Source organism: Acipenser ruthenus, chromosome 8 (genome assembly GCF_902713425.1).
Source record: "Acipenser ruthenus chromosome 8, fAciRut3.2 maternal haplotype, whole genome shotgun sequence".
Lineage (NCBI taxonomy): Eukaryota > Metazoa > Chordata > Actinopteri > Acipenseriformes > Acipenseridae > Acipenser > Acipenser ruthenus.
In genome coordinates, this window is record NC_081196.1 from 3,082,925 (window position 1) to 3,107,456 (window position 24,532).

At 40.4% G+C, this 24,532-nt stretch overlaps 1 protein-coding gene across 8 annotated transcripts in view; it reads left to right on the forward strand.

The window, feature by feature from the left end:
* The window catches only part of LOC117405124 (connector enhancer of kinase suppressor of ras 2), a 129,355-nt gene that overhangs the window by 34,394 nt on the left and 70,429 nt on the right, over nucleotides 1-24,532 (forward strand). For 5 of the 8 annotated variants that reach the window (XM_059028073.1, XM_059028065.1, XM_059028067.1 and 2 more), the window contains 5 exons: nucleotides 5,378-5,483; nucleotides 12,714-12,755; nucleotides 18,131-18,250; nucleotides 19,859-19,918; nucleotides 21,959-22,027. In XM_059028073.1, the coding sequence (XP_058884056.1) occupies nucleotides 5,378-5,483; nucleotides 12,714-12,755; nucleotides 18,131-18,250; nucleotides 19,859-19,918; nucleotides 21,959-22,027 (397 nt within the window). The remainder of the gene's footprint in view (nucleotides 1-5,377; nucleotides 5,484-12,713; nucleotides 12,756-18,130; nucleotides 18,251-19,858; nucleotides 19,919-21,958; nucleotides 22,028-24,532) is intronic. The other 3 variants (XM_059028068.1, XM_059028071.1, XM_059028072.1) reach the window with 1 other exon arrangement.

Consider the following 24,532-nt stretch of genomic DNA (forward strand, 5'->3'; position numbering starts at 1 on the left):
GAGCCGGTTTCCTGTTTTTTCTGGACTAGATTGTTGAAGCAGAACATCTCATTCTCCAGGCAACTTCTCTCACAGACAGGCCGCCTTCAATCATGCCGATAGCAACCAGACGATCTTCATTACTCAAGCGGGGCATGGTCGTATCTTTCACTGTTCTTGCGTTAATTAATGTCATGTCTTTTTGAATGGCTATTTATACAGATTCTTAATCAACTCATTTTCGCAACAACTCAAATAACCTGCTCACTATTTAAAATGTAAATAACATTATGTATGTGCCCAATGAGCTATTGATGTAAAACGTAGACTATTGCATTTTCATTGTGCATCAGTATTTTCCCTTTACTTAGATTGATCCCAATTTTGAATTTTGAAATCCAATCTTCGCTAAGGCCTGCGAGTAACCAATCACATGACAATAAACTGTAAGCAAGACGTTCCAAAATTGTTCCATTAGCTTTGCAGGGCTGAGGTCACGATTCCATCTAAACATCTCGCCAAGCATCCCTCGAGAGGGGTAATAAAGGGTTCCTGTTCATTAACACTGCCAGCCGTTACTTCAATAGAGGAACGTGTTCAAGGGGATGCTTCGAGATGCTGTCAGAAATATTGGAACTGTAGACAGACTGCAGCAGGTTTGTAATGCAATATCTCAATAAGAGGTGATTTAATAGGCTTACCCAATCTATCTGGTTGTCTGACCTAGACCCAGACCCCCACTGGCCACCCCAGGAGCAGATCCACTGGAACATGCTGATCGTCATTAACCCCTTAAAACCCCTGAAAAGGAAATTCACAGTAACCCCTCCCAGGTCCTCATTCACTGTGCATTTCACCTGTTAGCAGGTTCAAATTGCCTGACCAATTGCACTTCTCTGAAGCATCTGCTAGGAATAAAACAGTTTATGAGGTGCTAGATTCTGAAGGACATTAATACAGTTTGCCCTTTTTAAAATTCATCCTGGTATTTATTTAGGATGCCGCAGAGTACTTTTTATAATAAGGCATGAGACTTCTGTGCAGTATGCCTGTAAAATAAATACATACTTTTTAGATAATTAAAAAAAAAAAAAAAAACGGTGGAAAAGTACAGCTTGAAACCTTGTCTACTCTGTTCATTTAGCTTCACCTCTGATCTCTCCAATAATGCAGGAGAGGAGCGCTTCCCTGCCTGGAGTGAGTGAGTCATAGGAGTGAGGATTGTGCTTAGGGATCACTAAATCCCAGTGAAGACGCAGGAGCTGGGCATGATTAGGAACATGCCAAAGTATTAATCCAAGTTGCAAATGTGGATGGACAGGGGCAGTGCAAAGAGGATCAGCATGATAACTCTCACTCAGCAGCCTACATGAGGAAAATAATCTCATAATCAAGGAATGGCTGCAATTCTGTGCTAGTGAGGCTGGCTAAAGAAGTCTGTGAGTGGAACGAATCTGACTTAATTGGGTCAGCCTACAATAAGGTTTTACTGGTCCCTGGACGCTCCAGTGGTAGTTTAACTTCAAGTTCAAGTTCGTAGAACATACCCGGGCAACACCTTTACTGCTTTTGGCAAAAGCAGACATGAAGCTCGTGGAGATTATCGCCTTCCTGATCCATTCTGCCACATTTGAGGTGCATCTTCGTCTATGCCTGGGTCAAAAACTATGACGTGTGAATGTCTGAAGTTGTGTTCAGCTCGGTATTGTCATTGAGGAAGTAAATAACAATAAGTATTTCACTGCTATCCCTATATCTTATGTGTTTGATAAACAAACACATGCTCCCTGTTTTGCATTTGCTGCAGTTATTTAGCTGCTGTCGAGGCTGGCACAGTACATTTATGCAAACATGCTGTGTGTGTGTCTGTGTGTGTGTGTGTAATGTACTTCTAGCACCGTGCATCTATGCAAACGCACTGTGTGTGTGTGTGCTTGTCGCTTTTAAGAGTACCTTGAGAATCTCTCATGCGGTTGTGATTTATACTTGAAATGAACAGTTTTAATTGAACAAGTTCTTGATTTTGTAAAAGTTTGAATGCAGGATATCTGGGCTGATTGGATGGGCTAATGAAGTCTACGTCTTTAGAACAGCTTATACAAATTTCCCTCATTTGCATGGACTTTTATTTATTTATTTATTTTTGGTGAGAAACTGCCTGGCTTCACAACATGCCCCTGGAGAGACTTAATTCAGAAACATGTTTGGAGAGAAATTAATTCAAGGATTGTAATGAGTTCCTTCATCAAGGTTTCGGACGCCTTTACTTCTCTCAGTTAAAGTGGTGCATGTGCTGTGCGATTCGGGTATTTCAAAGATCATGGTAGGCACTTGGTTGCAACCTTGTGGTTTGAACTGCAAGGCTAGGACTTCCTGAAGGAGCTAAAGGAGTAGTTCTACCAGCCTGGTCCTAAATGACCTGCCCCATCACGGACCCTGAGAGCAGCACATGGTGCTTTGCAAGAGGTGCAGCTCCGAACCTGGGGTTCTGTTTACCCGTTCTGTTCTGTTGAAGACTTGACGTTACTCTATGGCAGCCGGTAATGCTGACCTAATCTGAGTATGTGATGAAGCACCTGGTTAGCTGGCATGCACAGCTTGGGACTCCTTTTTAGTTAGCCTGAGACTGTGTCACGAATCTGTGCCTGTGACTGTCACGAATCTGAAATCCTAATGTTAATTTGTTGGAAACTGCAAGGCCAAGGCTTTTTTTCTGTTCTTTCTGAAACCTCTCTTCTTTTGCCAAGCACTTAAAAAAGCTGCTTGTGTATTGCTTAGTGAAGCCTTGGAACTTAAAAATAAACCCAACAATCCATACTTCAGGTCCCTGAAATATTCCCCAAAATAATGGAACTGCGTCTACCGCACTCACGACCCCGTTAGTGTGCTGCTCTACACAAAACACAGCATCTCAACAAGCACAATCCGGGGCTCCGAACAGCACCCTACTTGCAATGTATCTTTCATTTCTGAAGATTATTACCTTTCTTCATTGCTTATGTGTAACTGTAGGCTGGTAAAAGCTTTCTTAAGGAATGGCATTGCTGTGACATACCCCCCTGTAATAATGGAACTCCTGAGTCATTAAAGGCATTTTTTTGAACCAGGGAGTTACATTATTACAGCAGAGCACATTATCACTGGGATTCTACCGCTTTTGAAAGTTATTTATTTATTTACCTCTGTTTGTGTGAAAGTTCACTGAAAGAGTACATGTTTTGAGAGCTGGGCATGAGCGTCCGTCGCAGTAGATGTCATTAATCAAAGTAACAACAGAGGTGCTACCTCAATAGAAAACAATGGAAGAGCAGTCTGGTCAGTTACCTGCTGAGAACTACCTGTGTATGAAACAATAAAAAGACATTAACAACATATTGAAGTACTATGTGCTGTTTTGCATCGGACAGTATTCAGGGTCTGTTTCAGTGTCCAGCAGGCGGTCTTACTGTTTAGTGCCACCTGGAAGGATAGGGCTGAGGTGTCTTTGAGGAGAGCAGGCTCAGAGCTGTGCAGTGGCTGTCTCTGCATGCATTTAAAAGCGCATCAGGACTCGGTGTGTGCAGAAATAGTTTATTAGTGTTCAAAGGTACCACTTCATTTTCCTGTCAGTCTAATTATCCACACTGCACTTGAGCGGACGGGTAAATAATTATCTGCACGACTCAAACTGAACACGGGTAGTTCAGCTCATCCAGGCCTTGATGATCTGCAGCATGGGAAGGAAGCCAATGCTAAGTGCATTCTCCATTTAGCACAGATATTTATTCATTTGTTTATTTATTTATATTTGGAATAATCCCTGTTTATCCAAATACATACATTTTCACTGATCCATTCTTTCAAGGATCACAAGTAGACTGGAGTTTTGCCCGACTTCTCTGCTTACTTGTAATTTAGTATCGCAGCCATGCGATGCCAGTTTAGACTCAACATATGTAAGGTAATTAGCAATAATTAAACAGTAATCCCATGACTTAAATATCACCATTTAGTGAATTGATGAACTCTTTAGTACAAACTACTGATTAGCAGCTTATTAAAGAAAACACTTTAGAAGACTGCTGGTGTTTAACTATCTTTTAAAGATGCAACCCTGTTAATAGGTGTGGATCCATTTATATTTCTTCATAGCTTTCCCAAGTATAAGTAAACTATTTATTGTTTTAATTACCTAGCCACTATCATGTGTAAAATATTAAAATATGTTACCTTAATAAAGTTTGTCCTATTTTTTTAGCAGTGCAGCTCTAAAGGGTTTGATACTAAACGTGGATACAGCAGTTCATGCTCCTGCACTGGGGGCTCTAATCAATGCCCCCCCCCCCCTCTCCTGTCAGGTTAAAAGCCATGTTAGGTCAGCTCTGCTTTGCAGATAAAGGGCCGATCCTTTGATCCTCTTTGGATACGAGCATGTTTCCTTGAAAGGCTGCTTAATATGTGAGCTTGCAGAAAGCAGATTATTGTGATCTGAGCCATGAGTCCTATTGTGCTTCTGATTTAGAGAAGTGCTTGAAAACTTCCAACAACATAGATTCACACACACACACACACACACACACACACACACACACACACACACACACACACAGAGTAGTGTGCACATTTATTGGAACACCTCAAGATTTGTCATTTATATCCTTTATATACCTACCTGCATGAAAACATGGGTGTGAGAATTTCAATTTTTTGTCAGTAATCGGTGATATAGAAACAATAGGCACTTGTAATTGGAAAATGTTAGACCACTTTGTGTTTTAATTAGACAAGATATTAAACAGCTTCTAAAAAGTCTCATGCATTTTACCATATGTGGCTTTATGTGTTCCCTTTCTCTCGCTATTTTAATTTGAATTGCACGTGCGGCCTGTTCGTCACAGGGAACAGATCAACAATAAAAGCAACTTTATTATAGGAATGTTTAAATAACTGAAAGGACAGAGTCATAGGCACTGAGTTCATCACTACCCCCCCCCCCCCCCCCCTTTTCTGAGAAAAGAACAAAAATGGACACTTTAGAAAATCTACCCTTCACAGGTCTGGGAATCAATGACGCTGAGCTATTTTTAGGTTTTTAATAAGCAGGCCAATTCCTTTGATAGAATGTTCATCTACAATTCTGTCTGAACGGGGTCACCATGTGTTAAAGTCAGACATGTATTTTAAAGGAGGGATAACCAAGACTTTAATATCGATTCACTCTTATTAGAATCTGCTAGAAGTCTTGCCTGCCACTGTCCCTTTATCACTTTCTTTTTAATTACTGAAAATAACTAGCTTGCTATGCGCACACTTGAACACATGTTCCAAAGCACGCTGTTATAGTCTGACTAGGGAGAAGACACATCTATTATCAGTTGAAGCTTGCCTGAATAAGACTTTTCTTATAGTTTAATTCTAGATGCTACTTTTTTTTCAGGTCCCCTTTCGCGGCCGTGACGGATTACTCTGTTACAAGGAACAGCGTCATCCAGCTGTGCCTGGAGCTGACCACCATCGTCCAGCAGGTAAGAGGACTGGGTCTGCTCTGAGGAGCCAGGCCAGCATGGTGGAGCTCCACCTGCCACAGCAATGTGGAGGGGAACAGGAGTCTGCAAAAGAGAAGTCTTAAAAACACAGGTGCTCTTTCATGTGTTTTGTACTTTGCTTTTTGACGTGTGAATTAACGAGGGAGCACTGTTCTAGTAGGACTGAATGTAGGTCTCTCGTCATGTTACACCTCCCATTGAAGATGCAAGAAGTCTACCCTGCACCAGTTCATGATGCTGACTTGGTTAAAAAAGGTTAGGAGTCAAGTCAAGAACAATGCTGATGCAAGTCGTCTAAAAAGTAGTCTGGCCATCTGTGAAAAAAGTGCAACGTTATGGGGTGAACTTCAACACAGGCACAGGCATGGACTCCACCCTCTGCCCGTCCATGCACCGTTACAGATAAGCCTTCCAGTTTCATGGTGTAGCCAGAGGTGAGAGTTCTGTAAACATGAAGAAAATCCTGAGCAGCTATAAATACTGCCCCTCTTCAATGCCTGCTAGTGTTTTATTGACCCACTTAATATCATTGCTGCTGACAACATACAATGCAGTGAAATGAGGTCTGCAAAACATCAGGCTTATAAATTGTAGGTCTGGGGTATTGAGATCTGCTACTGTTTAGTACACAAAATCTATTGGTACTAAATAGCTTTCTCCAGTAGTTGGTTCAGTTGAGTAATATAATGTCTCTGTGCATGGCTCTCGGTACAGACTCAGACAGACAGACAAACACACAGACAGGTCTCTAAATCTGTTATCTGTGGTTCGTAAGTCACTGTCTTTATTGTGGTGAGGTCTTGGATGTGCCTTTCCTGCAGCTCCTAACACCCTGCCAACAACTTCAATTCATTAAGAAAAGAGAAATAGGCACTTGAGAAAGTGTTCAGCATGTAGAGCGGTTTATTTAATGTATGTATGTATGTATGTATGTATGTATGTATGTATTTATTTAATTAACCAGGAGGTTTACCCATTGAGACAGAAGCCTTGTTTACAAGGGGGACCTGGAAAACAATATAAAAAAGACAATTACGAAGTACAACAATAAAAAGACGTGCGGTTCAAACTCAGTCAGCAGCACACAGAGATAAAAAAACGGAGTAAATAAGACTCATCTGTTTGTTAATGTGGACTGAAGGAGATGCATTGACAGGAGGTTCTAAGCAATTCCCAAATACGATCTTTAAAACCAGAGAAAGACAGGTGATGAAATCCAGTTGATATTCAGATCTAGTAGCGTTCATTTGTTCCTCTTTCATTTTGGGACACATTTTTTTCAGCCAGTATAATCTGTAGAGCAGTAGCAGAAAACTGCTCTGGTGTCCACAGAATTTAAGTTTCAAGGACAAAGTCTTCATGGCTCTAAACTGGGAAGATGGGTCATTCTTTCTGATATGTTTTAATCATCTGAAGGAGCAGCAGGGAATCTGTCATGTTCCCCAGTGGCTGCTGATGTCATTAGCACATTAACACCCTGTTCAGAGTTCTAGCTTAGAACTGGGTCAGCGTGTGCTTTGCTCAGAGTCCCCAGTGTCCAAGGTGTCTGTCTTAAAAATTCAAACAAATAAAGAAATGTGTCCTGCTGTTGAGTTTTATGGTACTGGGTGGCAGAGATTGCAAAACTGAGAATTGAAAATCTTGCTGCAAAATGATTAGGATTCATGTTGGCCCTAAAAATAAAATTCTGCGCAAGCTGTTCCTTATTCCTGGTTTTTTCTAATTGCATTATGGGTAGGTGGTGTTGGCAGGGAGAAGTAGCGTAAGAAAATACTCCCGCGTGCAACAAAAGACGACTTGGATTTGTTTAATGTATTTATTTGAACTGGAAGAGCAGCTGCAAATACCTGCAGAAATATCTGCTGTTTGGAACCTGACAGGAATGGCAGCAGGAAGCACCTGGTGCTTTTAGATAAGGGTGGCAGTACGGCGTAGATATGTTTAAAGCAGAAGCATCATGCTAATTTTGCAGAATGTGGATTAGCAGCTAGAAAGCTGAAGAGGGGTTGAACTACGGACTGCCCTGCTTTCAAAATGATTTGGATGTATCATCATTGAATCACCATTTCAAAATTAAAAAAAAAGAAAAAAAAACAACTCCTGTTAAAATATTTTATATAACACATTTGCCAATGCAAATGGTGTTATACAACACAGGGATGGAAGTACGGCTCCTGTTGCATAGCAATTTCACCTATTCCAGGTGTTTAACATGAGCTTGATTAACCACAGTGTGTAGGTAACATGCTCAGGTGTGTCTTATTAAACTCAGACCAAAACCAGGAGTGGATCAAACTGATATGCAATGGGAGTGTTATTTCCATCTCTGCAACAAGTGTTCTTATGGTTTTTTTTGTATTCAGCGCTGCTGTGCGAATATAGTTTTTAAATGTAATGATCAGGCAAATCGCACTGTTCCAGATTGAGCTGCATTGCTAAGCAGATGCAGAGCTTGATGCTGGAATACAGATATTTCAATGGTTTTGTAACATACTTTCTTCTCCATGCATCGTACTTGTTGCAGAATACAGAATCTCTTTTGAATACTGGGGTGATTGCTCTCATAAGGAATGAGCGCACCATGGAACACCGGGTTCATAACGTTCGTGACGCTAGCCTAACGCAACAGAATTGTGCGTTACTGGGTCATCTTCACGTGAAGGGAGTGCTATAATACAGAACACCAGCATCTGCTGTGCTCCAGAAGTTTAAACGAAAAAGGTGAAGAGAGAGAGAAAATAGCTAATTTGTTTTGTTTTCTGTGTTTTCAAGATACATGCTGCTGTAGGTGGTGATGAAATTACATTTTCAAATGGACTTAAAAATCCCTTATTAGACCGGCTGCTTTTGTAGGTGATCTGGGTTTGGGAGCTCAGATGTTTGCCTCCAGCCTGTTGGCAGCTCCCCTCCTACTGTAAAAAGCACACATTTATTTTGGGTAGCTGTAAATGAAATTCGCTGCAGTGGTCGTTGTCCTTGGTTATACTCCTGCTGTGCAATAATAATCCACTATGCCCCGTGAATATTATTCATTGTCTGCATTTGCATTGCCTGCCTCTTACTTTACTGCCTCCCTGTAAGAGTCTGTCTGCTTCTGCCTGTTGGGTTATGCAGTGACATCTGTATTACATCACCAGAGCCAGGGGCATGCCGGTTTGACACATGTAGTCAGAGTAAAAAGGATAAACTTGGATTGAAAAAAGGGACTGAGACCACATGTAATCTTTAAAGACTTGCATAGGGGTGGGTACTGGGACTGAGGATCTGTATTGCAATGTATTGGAATACTGAAGACTATATTGCGATACATATTGGAATTCAATGCCGAATGATGTTGATTTTTGCTACCAAAATCAATCTAGATTATATATAAACTGTGCTTTTTGTTATTTTTATGGAATTTAAAGTATTAGAATGTAGTATGACAAATTAAACTCTCATATGAAATGCCCAGTAACTCGTTTTTGTTGGATCCTCTGAAGTACGTGCATGTGCTCCCAATTTGAAAAATAGAAAAACAGTGCTAGTTTGAAAGCTATTTAAAATTCTCTGAAAACATTGATTTTAAATGTAATTTTAAAATGTTTATTCTAAATACTATATTTATTTTCATTTTATATTAAACATGTTTTTCAAAAGTGCATCCTGCGACTGTGGCCATAAACACTAAAGCTGCTTTATATATCGGTCAGTGCAGAGACCCGGGGTTTGGAATAAACGACTGACCTTGCTTTTAAGATTTAATATACATTACAAAAGCATAAATAAGTGCTACACATTTATTTCAAATAAAAATAAAATACTGGTAAGTAATGTTATAAACTATTTATTTATGTGTCTGGTTTGCTTGTTTTTTTTCTCACAACTTAGTCCCAGAACCACTGTTTTTTTCTACTGCGGCAGTTCCAGGGGAAAAAGAGATTCAGAATATAGTGTAAAGTTACATTGTCCAGAACTGTAAAAATACATGTAAAACCAATTAACATTGAAATACAGTTCTTAAATTGGTGACGAATAAAAAATAACTGAGCGTTTGTGTGATTTGTAATTCTATTGGATGCAGAGCTCCAGAAAAAAGACGGGGGTGAGAGGACGTGATCTGCTATACAGGGCATCGTCATGATTGAAGTTCTGCGGAGGAGAGGACCTCATAATCGAAAGGAATAGAAAAAAATACATGCATGCTAAAAATAGTCAAAAAATAACCAAACCACCAAACATTTACCCGCTAATGCTTTCAAATCAAGCCAAATGGGGCTCCCGAGTGGCGCATCCAGTAAAGGTGCTCCGCATGGAGTGCTGGGTGCGCCCTATAGCCTGGAGATCACAGGTTCGAATCCAGGCTATGTCATTGCCGACTGGGACCGGGGGTTCCTAGGGGCGGCGCACAATTGGCCAAGCGCTGCCCGGGTAGGGAGGGATTAGGTTGGCAGGGCAATCCATGGTTCACCGTACACCAGTGACCCCTGTGGCTGATAGGGCGCCTACAGGTCTGCAGTGGAGCCATTCAGATCTGTGTTGCCCTCCGGCACTATAGGTCTGGTGGCTTCGCTGTGGATCTGCAGTGTGAAAAATGACGGATTGGCAGGAACATGTTCTGGAGGAGGTGTTTTTCAGCCTCCGTTTCCCGAGTCGCCGGGGGGTTGCAGTGGTGAACCAGGATAAAAATAATAATTGGGCATTCCAGATTTGGGAGAAAACCAGGTTAAAAACCATTGGCGAAAAAAAGAGCCAAATTTGGCTGGAAAACCGCCAAATCTGGCAACACTGATTAAATGTTGCCTCAAGTTCAATGTACAAATAAAACGTGAATTTGTATATAATGTGTTTTAGAAAAATCAATATTGTAATTGATGTTCTGGTACTTTAAGATGTAGGACTACACCTCTGTATGTAAGGTTCTTGGTACCGCCAGCATATTTGACTTCAGCCTTGCATAAACAACATACCGCAATGTTTGATGCTATACAGCCAGCCTTTTTAGATGACCTAGGCTACTATTATGATCTGCCTATAATTTAGGGCTTGTTACTAGGATTTCAATGTAATTAATACAGGATGTGTAACTCAGATATGGTAATGATATTGTACTGTAGCTGTTGCCCAGGGTCAGTTTGACTCATTCTATTTTGTAAAAACTCTCAAATCGGTTGCTTTGTTGCGGTGCTCATGGTTAGTCACGTACAGTCAGCCCCCCCCCCCGAGACCAATAAGAGTTTTTTTTTTAATATATATTCAACCTTGGCTGCTTTAGTTTTTGTTAGTCAGTAATGGAAGCCTAGTCATAACCATTGTTCTGTGAGTACAGCGTGACACTGTGGTTGAAATGTCTTCCAAAGCACTCACTGATGCCCAAAAACCTGATACTCTTTTTGAAATCCTTTTTCATCGATTAACAGCTCAGCTTTGAAATGTATATTTTGATTCATAAATATTGCAAGCTCCAGTGGTCCCCTGTTATTCTCCCTCATTTATATCTGACTTAAACATAACAAACTGTAATATCGAGGACAGTGAATTGCTGAAGGGCCCGTGCACAGTAAAGCATACTACATGTGTAATTTACTGTCAGCATGACCTTGAATTAGATGCTGTCACTCCTACCACTGTGTTAATTGCAAAGTACTAAGTACTGTCCTCTTTTTCTCCATTACTTGTTCGGCATTAATCATGAAACAATGCTGGGAGCGTTTTCCATTAAGATACCTCTACTGTTTACATAATACTGGACATTTACACAATAAATGGTTCCCTGAAATGTTGTATCATCGTAGGGAGAGTTCCCAGTCTCTGCTGTGCATGTCCTGAATAGATCCTTGAGGAATTGTCAGGTGCCATGAGCTGGTTTTGTAAGCTTAGGACAAGCCAGCCCTGTAATAATGAGCCAGCAGTTTCGGATACTGCATTAGATGGAATTTACCATAGCCTAGAGGCTCGGGGGCTCTTCTCTTGAAAGACGATACAGTTAGAATATTTTAGCTGCGTATCAGGATAGAATAGGTGACTCTTCTCCTGTATGACTTACTGCAGGGCTGGAAATAAACAGTTTTACCCATTCCAGGTTTTAATATGAGCTTGATTAGTCACAGTGTGTAGGTAACAAGCTCAGGTGTGTCATGGTAAAACCAGGAATGGATCAAACTGTAATGCAATGCGAGTCTTATTTCCATACCTGCACTGTTGTGCTCTTGTAAAGTTTTGATGACTGACTCGTCCATTTATTCACAGCCCCTTCCTGAGGTTAAAACATATATTTAAGTGTTCTCTATGCACTGTGAAAGTTTACAGATTGTTTGTTTTTTTCTCAGTGGTGGCTTTTGGAACTGCAGTAGCCCATCAAAATATAAAGGATACAGTGACCTATTGTGTTTGAAGATGGTGTTTGAGAAACCCAGGCTTCACAAAGTATACAGTTGAAGCCATTAAGGTCATTGTGGTTGATGTGTGGTGTAGAAAGCCAGGTCATGTTGACTCGAATGTCTGTTGGGGGAATTGTAAAGATTTTTTTACAGTGTACGTCATTCAGTAATTGTGTCCATTTGGTTTCGAATGTTCATTTTTTGGGTTTGGCCTGGGAGGCAATGATACGACATGTAAAGTATAAAACCATCCTTTACTTGCATTTCTAGTCTAGTTTTGCATGCACAAGATAATACATCTGTTGTCTTGTAATTCTTTTGTAAGATGTTTGTTCTGTGCTATTGAAATAGTTCATTCAATACATTTAAATAGAGCATTTTATCATTGTACAGATATGCTGCAATCTGTGCTACATTCAAACAGCCACCTGTTTGACCAGTTTAAAAATAAACTTATTTTAATGGTTGTGGGCGGGCTCTTGCATAAAAGGCACCAGCTGATTTGCAATGTAGAATAACTTCAAAAGGCAGCTGAAAGGCTTTCACAAATGGTTCTTAAAAATGTAAAATAACAATGGTAGCTCAGTTCACACGAGTAGAAATTAAACAGGTAAGTGATGGAGAAGCAGTAGAGAAGTGGAAGCTTTGCCTCAAAGTGATTTGTGTGCAGCAATATAACCCGTTCTGTGGTTATTTTGATGCACTTTGTACACCCTAAAGTCTGAGCAATGCGGTGTGGTCCGTTCTCATTTTCTCCCTTCTTTGCTTTGCCTGGATTTCTCACTCTTGCACTTCGTTCTGTGATTTTGAACTGCCCTCAGTCAGTGTTTTCTTTCACCTTATCTTGCAGGACTGCACCGTTTACGAAACAGAGAACAAGATACTTCATGTGGTAAGTCCTCCGTTGGGTTTGTATTGGTATTATTAGAAGTATTAGTTTGTTATTATAGTTTGCTAACAAGTGACACACCAGAAAATGTCTAACCTCCTTTTTTAATATCCTTTTTTAGTTTGTAGTGTGGAAATCTCAAATCACATTATATTCCTTTCTGTCTAAATCCCTCCTCTAACTATCACTGATAGCTGCACAATGTAATAGAGCTTTGTCAATGGATGAAACACCTGATGTATCTGATCCCTGGCTGTTGTTTCTATAGAAATGCTGAGTAAAGCGGTAAACAAGTGAGATCCACTTCCAATAATGCATTTTGTCTTCCCACAAAAGCCAATTATATGTTCGTAAACGCTGAGAGATTTCAACAGGAATCAAACAGTTGTGCGTAATAAGACAAGTTGTGTGTGAGGGGCTCGTCTTTAATCTGTGGATGAATCACAGTATGCGCACAGAGGACAGTACTAGAGGTTTCAGGACTTTGTGATGAAATGAACAAAACTCACCAGCATTTAACAGAAAATCACAAAGCAATCAGGGCTGCTCTGTGCAGAATAGCTGTCTGAGTCATGCATTAAAGTAGTGTATTTACTGTAGAGATGTAATTTCATTGGACAAATATATAATTTACAGACAACTTGTACAAAGCTATGAATCAACCACAGTCAAAGCCCGACACCTACAATGAATACAAACATTCAGACTTGCAAGACGTAAAAATCAATTTTCTTGCCTCCTCTAAGCCCTAGCAACATCAACACTGCCATCCAATGAGTCATTAAGAGTTTTCAAAAACGCATTAAAAGAAATCGATACTGAGGATTTTGAATGGGATTAGATCTGAGAATTGTTCCCAAATGCCTTGGAAACCCATCAGCTTGTCTCCAAGTGACTTAAATTCCTACAAAATTATAAACCTGTGATAAATGGCTCAGCTGACTGCCAGCTGTGTGCTGCAGGAGTCTCGCCAGCACCCCGTTTCAGGTCTCCAAGGAGAGAAACTCAAGTAACGAAAGAGATGAACGCCATGGTCACTCTGTAACGCAGATCTGTAGAGCAGAGGATTGGCGTAACGATCCCCTGGCTACCAGATCTGAGCTGTAGAGGGCGGACAGCCCTTTGGAACAAATATTCCATTAGCTTTTTTTTTTTTAAGACCACTTCTAGCTCCTCTCCACAAAGAAATAAGTAAGAAATCTGAAAGAACAGGCTTCACATCATACAATTTAAAAACAAGAAATTCTCAGATACAGCAATGCAGTATAATTTATTTATTATTCAGTTTATATGAGGACTTTATCAACTGACCTAAAAACTGAAAAAAACAGTCATGGTCAATTTCAGCCCCCACGCCCACAGTGACAGCACGCTCCCAGGTTCTGATATGGAGAAAGTGTTCAGAGCTGGTCTGTGGCTCCTGAGGCTATTTTTAACAGGCCTGAGGTCTTCTCAGCTCTTCAGTTGCTTGAGGATCCCTGAATACCTGAAATACCGTACAGGAGAGTGGCTTTGTTTGTGAACCAAGTGGTTTCTTTTTTTTTGCCTCCCCCCCCACACCCTCTCCAATCTGCTTCTAATAACACAAGCGGACCTGGCTGCATGATAAGTCCTTAGGCCATTCCAGGCTTTTCATTATGTTAAGGCAGTAAAACACAACATAATGCCCGGATTGAGAAGACAATCCTGTACCGTTGCAGTGGTGACGACTGCATGTGGCAGCAAGCAAGCTCTTTCGTTCTTTTCTTTCTTTCTTTCTTTCTTTCTTTCTTATAACTTGCTGCTTTACATCATACAGTATATATATTAAACAAATTCAAATAATGATTATACAATAATCCTCCTGAGGGGAAGGTGAATTGTAAGGCTTCTACATACAGTAGTTGCTATGGATTTATGCCATAGTGACCTACTTTTTCAAGGTACGGAAACTCCTGTGTGCTGTATCTGCTACTTAAAGACCTTGTTTCTTATTATGTATTTATTTTACTAAAAACCTTAAGTTAATAATGGGAGCCAATTTGGAGTAGATACAAACTAGTTGTCTTCAAAACACAGGTGGAACTTGTTAATGATAACAGTGCTCATGGCAAATACCAGGAATGCCATGACTGGTTTAAATTACAGCTATGGTAGTGTGGGTCCTATTCCTTCGGGATCTTCTTTTAGAGTTGCTCTGCTTTCTTTGCTTGCATTCAGCTATAGAAGTGTGTTTCTCTTTTTCTTTACGTTAATTATTCATTCAAGGGTCAATGTTTGTGTGATTATTGTTTTTTGTGAAACACAGTTCCATGAAGTTTTGTAAGTATTTAAAAAAAAAAAAAAAAAAAAAAAAAAAAGTTTATCCCCAGTCCAAAAAAACAATTTCATTGCAAGCCAGGAAAATCTTGGCGGCAAACATCACACATCTATAAATATCTCCTCCGTCTGTAATGAGTTTTTCCCTTTTATTTTTTTTATATAACTAGTGGTAGCTACAACCATAAAAACACTGACCCACATCAAAAGCACAGGAATGAGGAACCGCTGCACTCAATGATGACTTGGCCAGAATCAGAACCACAGAGAATGTTTGAACGTAGAACAAAGGAAACACAACAGATTTAAAGTCTTATTCCGCGTGGTTAAAACTGCATTGCATGTGCTTGTTTATTGAGACTGCATTTACCAGGCTGGCTTTGAATACAGAGTGTAAGGGAACTGTATGTCTACCTGTGTGAAGGAGCGCACACAACAAAGATTTAAGCAGAATACAACAAGTTTCCTTTATTGATTCCAATAATCAAGTCACATTTTACAGCATAATCATTATCATTAGACACAATAATGAGGCCGCTAGTTATTAGCAGAACTGAAGCAGTGACTAGTTACCTAATCACTGGGAGAGCATCGGACATGGCACTGGTTCAATGTTTCTCAAATGCACCCTCTTATATATCTTACCTAAACGTGTGTGTGAAGCTAAACCTTGTTTTTGCAAACTTAGTTTCTCTTTGTGTCAGCAGTGTTCCAACCAAGTCAGGTTCCCACACCACACTCTGTTCCTTGTCTTGAGGAGAAAAGCGTCTCTCTGTTGATAACAGCATACCTTGCAGCTGTGCTGAGATCAGTGCACTCAATAATATGTATTTAAATCCCTTCGTTATCCTTACATAGATTTGAACTACAAACATGTTTCTTTGTATAAATTGAGGGTCCGCAATATTTTTTATTTGACCTATTTCCCTAGACAGAGCAATGCAAAACACTGAAGATGTGTTTAAAGCAACGTTAAGTAGTGGAATAATTTAGTTTAGTTTGACATTTTAACAGCTTTGCGGTACTGCACACCACGCGGACTGTGGACTAGATTTTTAAAGCTATCTACTCCAATTCATCATTATTAGCATACTTCTCTGAAAGGAATTACAATTTCAGCTCTAAAACGAAGAAGAGACCATTGAGCCTGTTTACCAGCTCCTTCATCACATGCCTGAGCCGCTTATTTCTGGTTGGGTGACTTTATTGGTTGTGTTTTTCCTTTCTGAAATGCTAATGTGACAGCTTGGAGCGAAGCCACTTGTGTGTGAAGGATTGCCTTGCCTTGCCATAGAAGCGGCTTGATTTAATAGTGAATTTACAGTGCAAATCTGTAATGTAGGGAAGGTCCAAGCACAAAAACCGACCTGGGGAATGTTAAGCATGTGTGAGAGTAATATTGAGAAAAGCATACTCAGAAGCACAGGAATTCATGTCTTATATTTAAAAGAGCTCACTTCATCCCTAATTAAATTTATAGTTGTTGTTTTTTATTATTTCACCAGGACAGTGACACGGTTTTATATTTGGATATTCCATTAAGGAGCTGTTTTAAACAATCATGCTGCCTTAAAATTACTGCGATTCTTTCACAGTAGAAATTACTGTAATTACCAGCCCCAGGTCGTTTAAATTATATTACACAGCAAGTACAATTGTAATAATAATAATTGTTCCGATTAAAAGTTAGTGTTTAATATTTGCAGGACTGTTCTCCTTTCTAGGCTCTCACACTGCATGTTCTTTCATTGCATGGTCATCCACACCACTAGCTTCCAGTTGGTTATAATCTGTGTCTGAGTCTGCAGAGATGTCTCGAGTGCTACGTAGTCTTTGGTAGAGTGGTGCTTTCTCTGTATTAGATGGAAATTCACCTTCTATTTTATACTGTGGGGATCCCGGGGCTGCAAACATTTTAGAGTGGAGGCGGGATCTGTTTATATTGTGCTGCTCCTGCTTTACAAGTGGCAGTAATTATAAGAAGTCACATTAGGCAAAAAATTGCTATGTATTGTATATTGGCACCTGTCTTTGTATAGCTGGCAGTCATCTGGTTTGGGATGCTGTTGCTATGGAAGGTACAGAGTTGTGAATGTCCTTGACACTTCATTCATTCTGTGCTCTGTATGATTTGCCGTGTCTTTGTAAAAATGAGTGTGATAAAGCAGTGCCCTGCTCGGGTTCTGGTTGAGTAGTTTGAATCCTGGCAGGAGAACTGGACTAATGGCAGCATTTCCATATGGGTTTGGCTCTTGTTAAAGCTGCGATGGGGGGGGATGGGGGGGTCAGCTTCACTGGCTGTCAGCAGAGCAGCTCTTTGCTTTGTGGGTTTCGTTGGTGGGAGGGTGGGAGGACACCTTTGTTGCACTCTGCTGAAGCTGATCAGACTCTGGCAGACAGGGACTTCAGGCTGAAACCAAACCTGACAGTGGCAGGGAAAGACGTAATGGGTAAAGCAAAACGTACACACTGTACTGCAGCTCAGCTAATAAAAAGAAAGCAGGAAAGTAAAAGGGTCTAGATCGGTGGCACAGCAGGTTAATTCACTTGCCCCCTATCGAAGGGAATCCGGCTCAGTCACACACCAAAAAACCACCACCAGAGACTTCACTTGTCCGCTCATTGACATCCAAGTGATAAAGCTCAGATGAAGCTAAAGGAACCATCTTTACAGTTTAATATTAAGAACATTGCATTATAAACCCCTCACAATCATTGCACACATGACAAAAATGCACAGGCACAGTAAAACTCAGGTCAAAACAAACCCACTTCTTTAAAGAATACTGTCCCCTGCAAAGGCTAGACAATAACCAAAAGAGTCAAAGGCTGGGAACTTATTGACAATACGTTCCAGTACAGTATGATTCTTCAAGATTTCTCTAGTGACAAACCAAAAGAAATTGTAAAGGAGTGTGCATGGATTAAAAAATATCTAGTTATCTATTGCTAGAAATGCAGGATATATTTTAGTTTTATTTCAGAATTAACGTGTGGATTCCAATGGCTTGTTAACACGTGTGCTCATTGTTCCTTCTTGCTAACATGATTGCTCCGTGTCCCTTCTCTTTGTCCTGCAGTGTAAAACCCTCTCAGAAGTGTGCGATCACATCATCTCCCTCTCCTCTGATCCTCTGGTCTCCCAGTCTGCCCACCTGGAAGTGGTGCAGCTGAGCAACATCAAACCCAGTGAGGGGCTGGTAAGAACCTGAGCAACCAGCATGCTGGCACTTCACTTCCTAAGCATAGACTCCCACATGGCATTGCATGGCAGAGCATTGCAGAGCTGAGCAGTGCAGAGCAGAACTGAGCAGAGCATTGCATGGCAGAGCATTGCAGAGCTGAGCAGTGCAGAGCAGAACTGAGCAGAGCATTGCATGGCAGAGCATTGCAGAGCTGAGCAGTGCAGAGCAGAACTGAGCAGAGCATTGCAGAGCAGAGCAGAGCATTCCCCTCGATTTTGATACTATTATTTTGGATCTCAAAACTCAAGTTGGGTCTGTAAGAAGCCCAGTGATTTAAGCATCAACAACATGGCTAAGTAACCCATCCCATACCCTCGCCACTTTCTGTGTCTCCTCCCCTCTGTCCTAAGTCTAGCCCCACTTTCCAGCTGTGTCCTCTGGTCCTGATTTTCTGTGTTGCACTTAAAGCATTGGATTAGGGAAACGTTTTCAACTCCTTGTGTAATATGTAATATGTAGGGGGGTGAAGACATAAGAGAGCCGTCCTGATTTTGCAATATTGTAAAAGGCCCTCAACTCACTTGCAAGTGCCGTGTCTATTGCTGGATCACCATTTTACACTTAACCAAAGTGCAGAGAAAACTTTTACAGTCAAAGATTAGTGCTTGAGTTACAGACTGTTAAGCTCATGTTCTAGCTGCAGAAATGAATCACAGCTCAGATGATAAAGTGAAGTGCTTTGCTCATGGCACAGTGACAGTGGTGCATTTTTTCAGCTCTTGGTCATAAAGAGTGTAGCAACGGACACTTCGGTTTGGGGATAAGTGCAAAAATAAAATGGGAGCGATTTTTATATTTGTTTGAATGGCACCTAATTAAAGAATTAGTAGACGGCATGAAATTTTAATAAAACTCGTTCCCACCAAATTAATTATTCCTGGAAGTGTTTTCATCCTGATTTCCCTTGAACTCCTCTCTCTGTATTCATTTGTTTTCCTGCCTCTTATCTTTTCCTCTTTAAAGAGACAGAGTGTACCATAAACACCTGCCATAACACTGTCAGTTGAAAAGTGTTGTAAATTGTTTTTGAGGGACAAATGACCATTCCTCAGTGATTACGGTCTCCAGGTAGACCGTTGATGGTGAATATCGGCATTGAAGTCCGCTCTCCAGAACAGTCCATTATCATAGAGCACTCGTTAGACACTAGTACTGTTGTGTATTTTTGCAGTCTTGTATGTGGTTGCACCCGGAGTGCTGTCTTGCCCATTGTGACTGAAACTGAGTTTGCAACAGGCAGATGCAGAATCCATGTCTGGAATGCCATATGGAAAGCAAGTTACTCAGGAACACAGAGGGACAGCCTATCCACACAATGCGCTACATGGCATAGGTATTTCCAAAAACAAACAACTGCCCCAGCACTGTCCAATCAGGTGGCTGGCATAAACTAAACTTGTATAGCATCTGTCCTGACCTGGTCAGCAAACTGCAGTGTTATTAGCAGATCCCTTCAAAGAGGTTACAGTTGCCGTGTACACAGCAGTGTGGTATGTAGGTTATGTCTGTGGGATGAATATGTTAGTGTATGTATTTCTCTGACTGTGTCTCTCTATCCTTTAGGGGATGTATATCAAATCAACCTACGATGGACTGCATGTAATAACAGGAACTACAGAAGGAGTAAGCGTTCCTCTACAATACTGATAAATAATGCATGCCTGGAAAACACTCTTAATAAAACAATCTGTGGTACTTCTGTACATTAATAAACAGGCCTGATTTAATATATGGTAAAGGACTCGGAACTAGGGATTTCCTGAAACATGTTTTTATTTATTTATTTATTTATTTATTTATTTATTTTTATTTTCTAATAGAATTGTATTGCTTTGTTGTTGCAGCATATTAAGTGGGTTAAAATGCTAAGCCACTGTGGTCCTGTGCTTCTGTTATTAACAATCCCCATGAGGGGAGCTTTTATGAGTTTGCAAATCCACTTTCTCACCTACAACTGCATATGTTAAACCTTTCCAGCTGGCAACTGTGTATTCCCCTTGAGCTAAATCGGAACAGCACCCTTCACTTTGACCTGTGAACAAAGATAGCCACCGTATTAGTCACCTGACTTTTGTTGTCCTCATGCCTCAAGATATTGGCTTTGTACTCGGTACACAGATGGATTCTGTGATTCTTCTGGTTGTTTTCAGTTGTGGGTGTTGCACAAGAACCCTTTCATATTTGTTATTTTATACACTGCTTTCGCTACAATGTCAAAGCCTCATAACTTTAGAGCCCTTGTTTAGCACATTTGTATTCTGTTTTGCTTAAAAAAGGGACGGCAATAAGACCCACACTGCATAGCAGTTTGAGACAGTTTAAAAGAAAACACCTGAGCTTGATGCCTGTACCCTGTGGCTAATCAAGCTCATAGTAAAACCTAGAATGGGTGAAACTGCTATGCAATAGGAATCTCATTTCCATCCCTGAATAAGGTTGGATGTATGCAAAGATAAAGTTTCCTTTTGAATAAGGAAAAAAAATGAACATTAGCTGAAGAGTTCAAATGGTTTATGAATATAGCCCTTCATTTTCAGGCTAGTGCATTCACACATTACAAACCGTACCACTTTCCCTGCAGATCTGCTGATAGAGATGCAAGGCTTGTCATTCTATAAGCAGCTTTTAGATATGAGACAAACAAACAAATAAAACAATCAATAAATAAAAAAGGTTCCTACTGTTTGCTGCTTTCTGTTTTAAAATGATTATTTTAAAGATATATATATATCTATAATTCAAAGTACTGGAGCGAAGCTTAGTAAATGTTGCCATCAGTGCCTTTATCTGTAAAGTTTTTCATAAAAAACCAATACAACAATAACAACAGAAAATAATAAACAGCTCACACTTACTGGTAATTGACAGTAATGCTTTGGGAGTTTTTAGGTCATTATGTCCTCAGCCGGGTTGCTTGAAGATGTAATTATAGTATTTGACTCCCATTAAATATGATGCCTCTTCAGAGCAGACAGCTATGGGTAAATATCAATAAATACGAAGACTGAAATCTAAATGAGCAGCCCAGGAGATTGAATTCTACAAGAGCCAGTCCTTCTGTGTACAGCACATCAATAGTGATTCCACCCACTTGCACATCCACCAGCTGATCTTGTGAAATACGGTTTGCAAAGAATGGGATCCAGTCAGCGCCATATCCAAAGCTTAATATGTCACGTCTGTTTCTGTTTTCTTTATTCTGCATAAGGGTTTAGCATCTGGGTATTCACCGTGTTCTGGAGAATACGCTTCAGTCATGGGAGTTTCACCAGATCCTGCCTTTGTGTCGAATAAACCAAAGATCTGACCCACCAGTATAGACATGTGCTCTAATACTGGTGGAAAGGGATAGACAATACTACAACTATGGCCAAAAGTTTTGCATCCCCCTATAGAATTAACTCATTTCGCTTCATAAAGTCCAATGAAACCTGAAAAATAATGTTACGTCAACACACTGAATTACATACCGCTTTGTATTTTTCCATGTACTTTAGCACTGACAACAGTCGCCCATTCTATACCCTCGCCAATCTTTGTGTTTACTTGGGAGGGCTGCATTTCTGAAGTCTTTAGAGTGACTGGACATAGATAACAGCATGTCTTTATCAAGAAAAGAGGGTGCATTTATCTAACTGTAGTCTGTCTTTCTATTCTGTGCAGTCCCCTGCAGATCGATGCAAGAAAATCCATGCAGGAGATGAAGTGATCCAGGTTAATCATCAGACAGTGGTGGGTATCCCTCTCTCTTGTTTTGTTTTCCCCTGAACAATTGCCAAGAAAGGCTTTAAAGTTCAATCTCTGTATATATTAAACACACACACTTTACCAAGTCTGACATGACTTTATTTTTCCTTGAGTCACCTGACAAGTAAAAAATGTTACCTGTCACACTCTTCCGTTTGCTATAAATGTATCAGTTTTTGTCATAGCAAACCCATATTCATTTTAAACAGTGATATCTGGGACCATACTAGATAAAGAAAGCTGTAATTGCAAGGCTGGGAATATTTCAGAAATATTTCAGGAGCTATTGTTTTTCAAACCTGTGTTAATGCATTGTTTACTTGAACATCATTCATCTTTCAAATATATGAAAATACATCTGGAGATGGAAGTGGTTTTAGGGGGACATATGTGGGACTGTACTTGTATAGTTCAATATGGATGAAAATCCATTAGACAAACTCTTTCTTTATGATTTTGGTGCTTTTAGGGCATGTGAAAGGTGCAAGACAATGATACAAAGCAGGCAGGTAGACAGGCAGACCCTCTGAGAGCCTCCCCTCACAGCTCTGCACCTCAGTCCTGACCATCTCAACCAGATGTAGACATCAGGTGCATCGGAAGATCAGTTCTGTTTTGGTATTATGAGTTCCAGTACCCGATGCTTTCATATAAAGAGTTGATAATATTTTCCAATCCAAAATGTGGACGATTGTTACATACAGTTCACAGAAATGAGACTTGCAGCACAGGAAATTAAACTGTCCTGTTCCAAACTGTGTAGTGGTTAGTTTCCACTAATGACTGTGTTAACCACAACTCTATTCCACTACTGTTGGGTCATATTCTTGTCCAGTTCCGCTGTGTTCTGTCACAGTTCCGCTGTATTCTGTCACAGTTCTGCTGTATTCTGTCACAGTTCCGCTGTATTCTGTCACAGTTCCGCTGTATTCTCTCACAGTTCCGCTGTATTCTGTCACAGTTTTGCTGTATTCTGTCACAGTTCTGCTGTATTCTGTCACGTTGTCTAATCCATTTCAATGATTCAGACCACACGCTTGTTTTCACATATCCTGTTCCCTTTCCTCTTCCATTATGCTCCCTTTGAAATCGATTTCCCATCAATATATATCTTTTTTTGTGCTATTGTCTGCAAAAATTGTTAAATCTGATGCTCAAGACCAATAGCAGAGTGGTATACAAGTAACTGCTGCCACTGTACAGCTCGTTTGGAATGAGTGCAAACAGCTCTGTGGCGGGCTGTAAAACTGAAACATCCGTCAAGTGGTGTGGTTTCAACTCTCAACAGCGCGCTTGGCCACCAGTCTACACAGAAATCTGAGCCGCGCAGGACTACCCCCTGTCGATTGTGTTTGCACTAAATTCCACCCTCAGATTCAACAACACAATTATGTACTGTATCCAGCTTAACCCCTAGGATTGTTTAACCCTCTCAGTCCTGAATTATTTTTGTCTAGCTGAAGTTAAGTTCTACAGTTCAAAAAGGAACTCTTTATTGAGTATGAGTGATATATTTCTTTACATATATGTATACGTTCCCTCGGACTGGGACCTGGGAGTCCAGTGTGGTTCCAGCGTGATTACCGATGGCATGTGTTTATATATGGTGCTAAGACACTGCTCGCTTCATTAGAAAACGAAGAACAAAACCTCACTAATGCAATGTCATCCTCTAATTAGATTTTTGTATTGAAGTGTAGTCTATGAAAAGTTATTCAAAGTTGACTTATCTTCATTGTATGATACATGTTTGCTTTATTTTGGAAGTTGTGAGTGAATCTCTCTCTGGTCAGCTGATCTGCATATGTCGCTCTCTCTCGTTGCTGCTATGTGTCGCTCTCATTGCTGGGCTGAGTGAATCTCTCTCCAGTCAGCTGATCTGCATGTGTCGCTCTCGTTGCTGCTATTGGAGGGGCTGAGTGAATCTCTCTCCGGTCAGGTCGAGCATTGTTATAAGATGCTGTATGTCCCACAACAATAAATGGGATACATTGATAAAACCCCCTAAAGCATGTATACTGTCAGATGAAACATTCGTGAAGCATGTGTGTAAGAGTGGTAATGTGTGGAGTGTGTGTGGAGCGTATTCATCCCTCATCACTGACCCTCTTATTCACTGAAGCACACAGGCAGCCTAAGAGACAGCCAGGCCACATTGATGTTTCTGACTGCAGGGAACATTGGGCAAAGCACTGTTTATATAATTACTTAAGCAAGCAGTCTTTTTTTTTTTTTTTCTTGAATCCACAAACGATGCCAGCGCCGAACATCAGAAACATCAATGTGGCCTGGCTGTCTCTCAGGCTTGTGTGCTTGAGTGAATAAAAGGGTCAGTCTGTATTAAGAAAAATAGCTGTTTCTTTTTTTAAGAACCTGAAATATACTTTAAGTACAATCATTTTAGGTGTCTTAAGGTTATTGAAGACTGGAGTAATCACTTTTAAAACATGGCCGTGTACATCTTGGGACGTCAGTGAAGTAATCAAAATA